The 7,749-nt window shown below is 42.0% G+C and overlaps 1 protein-coding gene across 2 annotated transcripts; it reads left to right on the top strand.

The window, feature by feature from the left end:
- The first annotated feature begins 1,353 nt into the window (after window positions 1-1,353).
- Srsf1 (serine/arginine-rich splicing factor 1) lies at window positions 1,354-5,339 on the top strand. 2 transcript variants are annotated; one of them, XR_262578.2, is made up of 5 exons: window positions 1,354-1,676; window positions 2,070-2,254; window positions 2,601-2,773; window positions 2,968-3,646; window positions 4,558-5,339. XR_262578.2 is itself a non-coding variant. In XM_005394041.2 (4 exons), the coding sequence occupies exons 1-4, from the start codon at window positions 1,483-1,485 to the stop codon at window positions 3,160-3,162; spliced, it is 747 nt and encodes a 248-aa protein (XP_005394098.1). In that variant the 5' UTR covers window positions 1,354-1,482; the 3' UTR covers window positions 3,163-5,339. The 2 variants fall into 2 exon arrangements, 1 of the variants encoding a protein (XP_005394098.1); XM_005394041.2 differs by having other exon boundaries at window positions 2,968-5,339.
- Window positions 5,340-7,749: the final 2,410 nt, after the last annotated feature.

A 7,749-nucleotide genomic window follows, 5' to 3' on the forward strand; every position in this document is an offset into this window, starting at 1 on the left:
TTTTTTTTGAGACAAGGTCTCCCTATACAGTTCAGGCTGCCCTTGAGCTCACTTTGTAGCCCAGGCTAGTCTCAAACTTGCAATGATCCTCCTGCCTCAGCCTCCTAAGTGCTGGGATTACAGGCATGTGCCACCACGCCGGCTTAGTTTTATTTTTCTAGAATAAAAATGTCTTGAAATTAAAAGCATGTAGGTTCAATCACCTCATTAACATTGATTTAATATTAATCAGCTGAAGAGGAACCTAAAACAATCTAAATTAATAGATAAAAATTAGGGCGGGCATGGTGGTGCACGCCTGTAATCCCAGCGCTCGGGAGGCTGAGGCAGGAGGATCGTTGCAAGTTTTAGACCAGCCAGGGCTACACAGCACAAGGCCAACCTGGGCTACAGTGAGGCCCTGTATCAAAAAGAAAAAAAGAAAAAAAAGTCAACAGAATTTGCACTTGGGGTCATTAAGAGACTTTTTTTTGTCTTTTTGAGACAGGGTCTCGCTATGCAGTTCAGGCTGGCCTTGCGCTCACTTTGTAGCCCAGGCTGGTCTTGAACTCGCAACGATCCTCCTGGCTCAGCCTCCTGAGTGCTGGGATTACAGGAGTGCGCCACCACGCACGGCTAGACACTTATGTAATTGTCTAAGCAGCCACGGCCTGTTTGCACAAAGGCAGGTAAACTACAGTTACGCCCTGCCTTTTTATTTGTTTGGTTTTGGGGGTTTTTTTCTTTTTCAGACAGGGTCTCAGGATGTAGTTCAGGCTGGCCTCAAACTCGAGGTGATCCTCTTACCTAAACTTCGCCAGTGCTGGGATTACAGACGTGCGCCACCACGCCCGGTTTACGCCCTGCGTTTTAATTGAATCACCGGCAACTCAGCAGCAGGACTAGAAGCACTAGCAGAACTTTCCCTGGTTTCCGGAGCAACAGCCCCGCCCTTCCCCGTTAGTCCCGCCCCCGCGTCCTGCCCCGCCCCCTAAGCCTTTCCCGCCAAAGGCCGTTAACGCCGCTGAGCATGGCGGGATGGGGTTTTAGGCTAGGTTTCACCCAGTCCTTTCAAGACTTCAGCTTGCTTTCAAAAAGGGTCGTTCTTGGGGAAACTACCCCTGACGATCCAATAGGGCCTGACAGCCCTTTTCACGAGGGTTCTGTGTTTAATTTTTATCAAATAGCTGGCCACTTCGCTAAGCAACTACTCCACAAAGCTTGGAACGCAAGGGACTTTTTTTCCCCTTCGTGCGGAGGGTGACGTCGCGCGTGCGTAAACGCACCTCTCCAACGTCCGTTACGCTCCTGCGCATGCGCAGAGTTTGAACAGTCGCTTCCTCCCGTTCCTCTTCCTCCCTCCCCCCCCGTATCCGTGCGCCAAGCAGATAAAGGCGCCATTTTGGAGAGGCCACGGGAGACGTGGTGCCGCTGCGGGTTCGCTCTGCTGTGCGCTAGGCTTGGTGGGAAGGCCCGTTCTCGAGTCCGCGCTTTTCCGCCGCCATGTCGGGAGGTGGTGTGATTCGTGGCCCGGCAGGGAACAACGACTGCCGAATCTACGTGGGAAACTTACCTCCAGACATCCGAACCAAGGACATTGAGGACGTGTTTTATAAATACGGCGCTATCCGCGACATCGATCTCAAAAATCGCCGCGGGGGACCTCCTTTCGCCTTCGTAGAATTCGAGGACCCGCGGTGAGGCAGCATGGGACTTGCGGCCTTGGGGAAATGGGGTAGTTGGGAAGGGTTCCGAGGCCTTAACAGGATAGGGAAGGAGGGGCTCTTGGCGAGGCTGGGGCGAGTCGATTTCGTCCCAGGAGGAGGCGAGCCCCTGTGTTGTCTCTGCTGACCAGGCGCCCTGGACGTCCCCGGAGCCCACGCGCCGGCCCGGAGCGGGGAAACTGAGGCGCGGAGGCCGGTGCGGTGGTCGGAGCCGGCGCGTTGCTGGGTGGGGGAGGGGCCGCCCTATTATGCGGCGCATGTGGGCTCCGCGCCGCGGTGCGCATGTGCGGAGGTCAGCGCGTCGGGGCCGCGGTAGCTTCTGCGGCGGGTCCTTTCTCATTCCTTTTGATTTCTGTGATCACGCAGAGACGCGGAAGACGCCGTGTACGGTCGCGACGGCTACGATTACGATGGATACCGTCTGCGGGTGGAGTTTCCTCGAAGCGGCCGTGGTACAGGCCGAGGCGGCGGCGGGGGTGGAGGTGGTGGAGCGCCCCGAGGCCGCTATGGCCCCCCATCCAGACGGTCTGAAAACAGAGTGGTTGTCTCTGGTGAGTTTGTACTACCCAAGAGGGTGGAGGAGGGGCAGAAGCGCCTTAAAATTTTCCTTCCGTGACCAGTTTGACAGTTTAAAGTTTTTCGTGCTAGGCCTTTAGTTTTCGGGTGGGCTTAGTAAATATCGTGGTGGTGACTCACCCAAATTATATGATGGTACTAGAATATGAAAGTACTTTACAAATATGTTTGGGCTGTAGTTTTCAGAATCTTACCAGCTGTTTACCCGGAAATCACTTGTATACAGTTAAAATGAAATATTTTTAAATGACTTTATTCTGGTATAAAAACGTGAAATTTACAATAATTAGTATTAAGAGGGGAAAAAAATTATCTTTTCAGGACTTCCTCCAAGTGGAAGCTGGCAGGATTTAAAGGATCACATGCGTGAAGCAGGTGATGTATGTTATGCTGATGTTTACCGAGATGGCACTGGTGTCGTGGAGTTTGTACGGAAAGAAGATATGACCTATGCGGTTCGAAAACTGGATAACACTAAGTTTAGATCTCATGAGGTAGGTTATACACTTATTCTTTTCTTTGACCAGAATTGGATTCAGTGTTAACAGTGGAATTTGAAGGTAAGGATGCAGGCAAGGGTGTCCAAAAGTAAATTGCCAGATATTTAGTTACTTTGTATTCGTTCAGCATGACTAAAGACAGCTGAAAAGCTTAGATCTTTCAATGGAAAGTTCTGTCTATCCAATAGGGAGAAACTGCCTACATCCGGGTTAAAGTTGATGGGCCCAGAAGTCCAAGTTATGGAAGATCTCGATCTCGAAGCCGTAGTCGTAGCAGAAGCCGTAGCAGAAGCAACAGCAGGAGTCGCAGTTACTCCCCAAGGAGAAGCAGAGGATCACCACGCTATTCTCCCCGTCATAGCAGATCTCGCTCTCGTACATAAGATGATTGGTGACACTTTTTGTAGAACCCATGTTGTATACAGTTTTCCTTTATTCAGTACAATCTTCATTTTTTTAATTCAAACTGTTTTGTTCCGAATGGGCTAAAGTGTTTAATTGCATTCTTGTGTAATATCCCCTTGCTCCTAACATCTACATTCCCCTCATGTCTTTGACAAATTGTATTTTAAGTGATGTAGACAGGATTGTTTAAATTTAGTTAACTCTCCATGCTCTTCAGACTGTGATATTGTGTAAATGTCTATTATGCTCTGGTTTGTGTGAACTGGGATGTTGGGGGTGTTTGTGGTTATCTTACCTGGGGAAGTTCTTATGTTTATCTTGCTTTTCATGTGTCTTTCTGTAGACATATCTGAAGAGATGGATTAAGAATGCTTTGGATTAAGGATTGTGGAGCACATTTCAATCATTTTAGGATTGTCAAAAGGAGGATTGAGGAGGATCAGATCAATAATGGAGGCAATGGTATGACTCCAAGTGCTATTGTCACAGATGAAATTGGCAGTATTGACCTTATACTAAAAGGCAAGGGTTGAAAATGAAAAAGAAAATCTAAAAACACTTGTAAACATCTTATGCAGTTATCATTAAGCTACAATTGCTTTGCTCTTTAAACCTTTGCAATTGTGGCAAAATAACATTGCCCATTTCGTAACTATTTTACTCCCTTCCCCTTTTTTTGTTTTAATAGGGACTAATGTGGGAAGAACTGGCTAATTGTCACAGTGCTTAGTTACAACTGTTAATGTGTGACCTGCTGTTGGTGTACATGTGGGTACAGGGTGTTTTTAATTCCAATGAGATAGAGTATAATATCAATACTGCTAAATCTGCATGTCCTCTGTGTGACTGATACGAGCGTTGCTATTTCATTTTTTTAAGACAAAATGAAAGCAAAATATAGAATTCCAGTGTATTGGTGTAGATAATCTAGTTGGGAGTACTTTTTAAGTCTCATCTTCCCCTTTAAACTAATATTCATAATTGACTCACGTTTAAGACACTTTAATTTACAAATTAAATTGCAGATGGGAACATTAGATTTAGTTTAGACTTAGGTGGGTAACAGTATCAGTAAACTTTTCAACTACATAACTCTGCAACCACAAAACCTGTAATACGCTGTACAGTAACAAGTGTTGGCATTATCAGTTGAACTGTAAATATAAAATGCTTCTTCCAGTTAGTCTCTATGATGATTAAGTTTCTAAAATTTATCTGAACACCATTCAGAAACTTGTTTTGGGGAATTTGATAGTTATTGATGTACATCTGTTAAACTGATGACAGACATAACTCATCATTCCCCAGAAACCTTTTTTGATTACAGTATCTAACATTTTGCCTCCTCTTTTTTGGTTTTGCTGGTTATAAAGGTTTGGATTGGAGAGGGCTCACTGGATCCCAATCCTTGGAGCTGGATCATTGGATTCAAATCATAATGTGGATAGGATAGGGAGGATGAATTACAAGGATTCATGGAGCGGGATCAGATTACCAGGAACATAGGAGTGGATTCCTGCCCCAACCAAACCGCACTCGTGTGGATTTTTTTATTCAACTTAATTGGCTATTCCAAAGATTTTTTTTTTTTTCCTATTTTTGACGATTGGAGCCCTTAAGATGCACGATGGAATTGAGTTTTGCATTTTTTGGTAAAAGGAGCAAAGCGAGGACCTGGAGATATACGCTGGAGCAATCTCCTTGGAAGGATTCAGCACGAGTAGATGGTAAACACTTAAAGGGGTAAGGGGGGGTTTGTTTAAAATAGTAATCAGTAAGTCACTTCTAAATTTAAAGAAAAAAATTGGAGTTGAAGAATGAGTAGGTTTCCAATTGGCTATTGCCGTTTTTTCTTTGAAAAAATAAACATTTTTTAAAAAACTATGCATGGTTGTCCTTTTTCCTCTTCATGTAAGATTTTGACTTGTAACTATCAGTTTAAATAAGATTCTGACTCTTGTGTTTATGTATTAAAGTTTCTTGAAAGGCAGTCTAATAAATGGTATTAGCCGTCTCTTACTGTTAATTGTGAAAGTCATAAGGGGAGGATAAAAATTGAGAATAAGATAGTTGTATATGTAATGGCAATTGAGGGGATGATCTAGTTTGAAAGATAAACTCTTTACTAAAAGTAATTAAAAACTTATTAATGCTGTTTGTTTTGGTGATCATTTATAGCCAATGTAGCCTTGTACAAAATTAATTAATGCTGATAAATTAACTGGCTTGGGAATAGCCTTTGAAATTCTCCATAAGATTTCTCAAAAATTGCTTAAGTATTAAATGTTAGCTTTAAAAAAATGTTAGCTTTAACACAGATGTATTAGAAAACACAAGTGACATTTCCTTTTTGAAATGTGAACAGTAGGGTACAAGATTAACCTAGTTAATCTTTACCTTACAAGCTTGCTTAACCCTAAGATGATTCTGTCCCCAAATGGGTATTTTGTATCACAGCTGTGATTATATCTTGTCTACTAATTTTTATATATTTGATAATGGCCCCCGGATGCTAAATTTTGTATTTGGTTGGATTGGCCAAAGAGGTGTTTTATTTAAAATTCTGGTTTTCTTACAGCTAGTGAGAACAGTCAGTGGTTGTATTCAGTAGGTGTAGCTACATCTTTAACTTTTCCTTGGGTTGAGACTGAATTTGATGATTATTCAGCTGAATAATTTAAAACTAAGTGAAACCAGCTGTCTTGATAGTGGAAGAGAGGGTTTCCATGAGAGTTGTGTAAGGTCCCCCAACCATTACATTTTAACAAACTGTATAGAGCAGTGATGGTGAAACTTACAAGCTTTCAGTGGTAAATAGCCTGCTGTGGCACGTGTACCATAGGTTTACCGCCACTGGTATGGAATACCCTGTAGAGTGCGTAAGTTCAAAGCCAGCATTTTTGTTTTGGATAAAACATTGGCAAAGATTAAGTAGTTCTAGTTACTGTGTAGGAATTAAAAATATGACCAACAGGGAATTGCTTTTAAAGAATTCTGAACAATTACACATGACATGGTTGTTTACATGTAGGCTACATTTAAATGTTAAATTTTAGAAATTACCAACTGAGAATTTTGAAATGTCAAGAGGTAGATGAGGAAACGTGGGTTCATCTATGTGAAATGTTTTGGAAAGGACCAAAATGGAGATGGCATTTGCTTACAGTTGTCTATTTAAGCTATGTTAAGTGAGATACTCTACTAAAAGTTTTAGTAGTTGCAACCCCAGATTGAAATGAGATAGAAAAGTATTCTTTGCTCTTTAGGCTTGAGTTTTGAAGATCAGAGAGGACTTACTATGTAGTTACAAAACATAGAGGTATAAGTTTTATAGTTAAGATGACTAGGCAGCTAAAAGCTGCAATAAGAAATACTTATTTTTAGTCATAGGAAATGGACCTCTACACATTAGCAATTAGAAGGAAGTCACACCCTTTTTTAGCTACAAAAACTGCCTTGAATGTTTCCCCCAGTGTGTCCCATTTAAATATTACAGGGAACCTGTAAGTTTGTTTTGTAACCAAGAAAGCACTTAGGTCTCTTTAAGCAGTAGTAACTTTTCATAACATCAGGTTGAATAACCCACTTTGCTGTGCAGCCTACATTCCACTGGAGACAAGGTAAGAAACCCATTTTTTCATTCCTAATTGCTTGGGGTCTAAATTTTTATTTTGAAATGCTGTTTGGAATGTGAATTCCCTTGATTTAAATTGTTTTTTCCTAAGTTTTATATTTTCAATAAATTTTAAGTGTTCATAAATCCACTCATCTTTTAGTGCTTCAGTTCATCAGTATGAGAAGTTCCAGAATCTAAACTTCTCATTTTTGTCTGTGAAACATGTTCAATAAGGCTGGTGCAATTTTCAGGTTTCTGGTCAAGGTGAATTGCTTGTGTGCCTTCTTGCTTTGTATATGAAGTTTGTAATAAAATTACAAATGAAACTAAGTTATGTGTTTACCACATATTAAAAGGAAAAGTTTCAGACTGAAGTCCTGTTGTAACTTAACCACCTTTGGTTTAACGTCACATGATGAAGAGTGCAAAGGCAGAAAACAGGTTTTATACTTACCCATGATTCTGAAATGTAAAACGGTGCATTCAGGAGTTACTTGTTGGGCTAGTTATTTGTAAAAGTTGATCCAAATTGTTGCCTTCCCTGTGATGGTGCACATTCTGTAATGCCAGCACTCAAGAGGTTGAGGCAGCATTGCTTAGTTTGGTGCCATCCCATGCTACATGATAAGTTGGAGGCCAACCTGAACTACATAAGAAAAAGGAGGAGGGGAGTGTGCTGGGCATAGTGGTGTGGTGTGTCTCTGTAATCCCAGCACTTGGGAGACTGAGGTAGGAAGATCTCTGAATTCAAGGCCTTCTTGCACTGCATAGCAAGACCTCAAATTACTATTTTTTGTTTTGATACCTTCATTTTTGCCCATAGTGACTAAGTATTTTTTCTACAGAAATGTGTACTTGACTATCGTTACACACTTGCCAGAAACTTAAAGGTGTTAACAACGGTATAGGGCAGCAAAGGCAAACCTTTTAGAGCTTTCAGTGATACTAC

The sequence above is a fragment of the Chinchilla lanigera genome, unplaced genomic scaffold (assembly GCF_000276665.1).
Source record: "Chinchilla lanigera isolate Chin_1 unplaced genomic scaffold, ChiLan1.0 scaffold00050, whole genome shotgun sequence".
Lineage (NCBI taxonomy): Eukaryota > Metazoa > Chordata > Mammalia > Rodentia > Chinchillidae > Chinchilla > Chinchilla lanigera.

Coding starts and splice junctions, on each gene's coding strand:
- Srsf1 (XM_005394041.2), top strand. CDS start 1,483: ATGTCGGGAGGTGGTGTGATTCGTGGCCCGGCAGGGAACAACGACTGC. Junction 1,677..2,069: donor GTAGAATTCGAGGACCCGCG/GTGAGGCAGCAT, acceptor GTGATCACGCAG/AGACGCGGAAGACGCCGTGT. Junction 2,255..2,600: donor AAACAGAGTGGTTGTCTCTG/GTGAGTTTGTAC, acceptor TTATCTTTTCAG/GACTTCCTCCAAGTGGAAGC.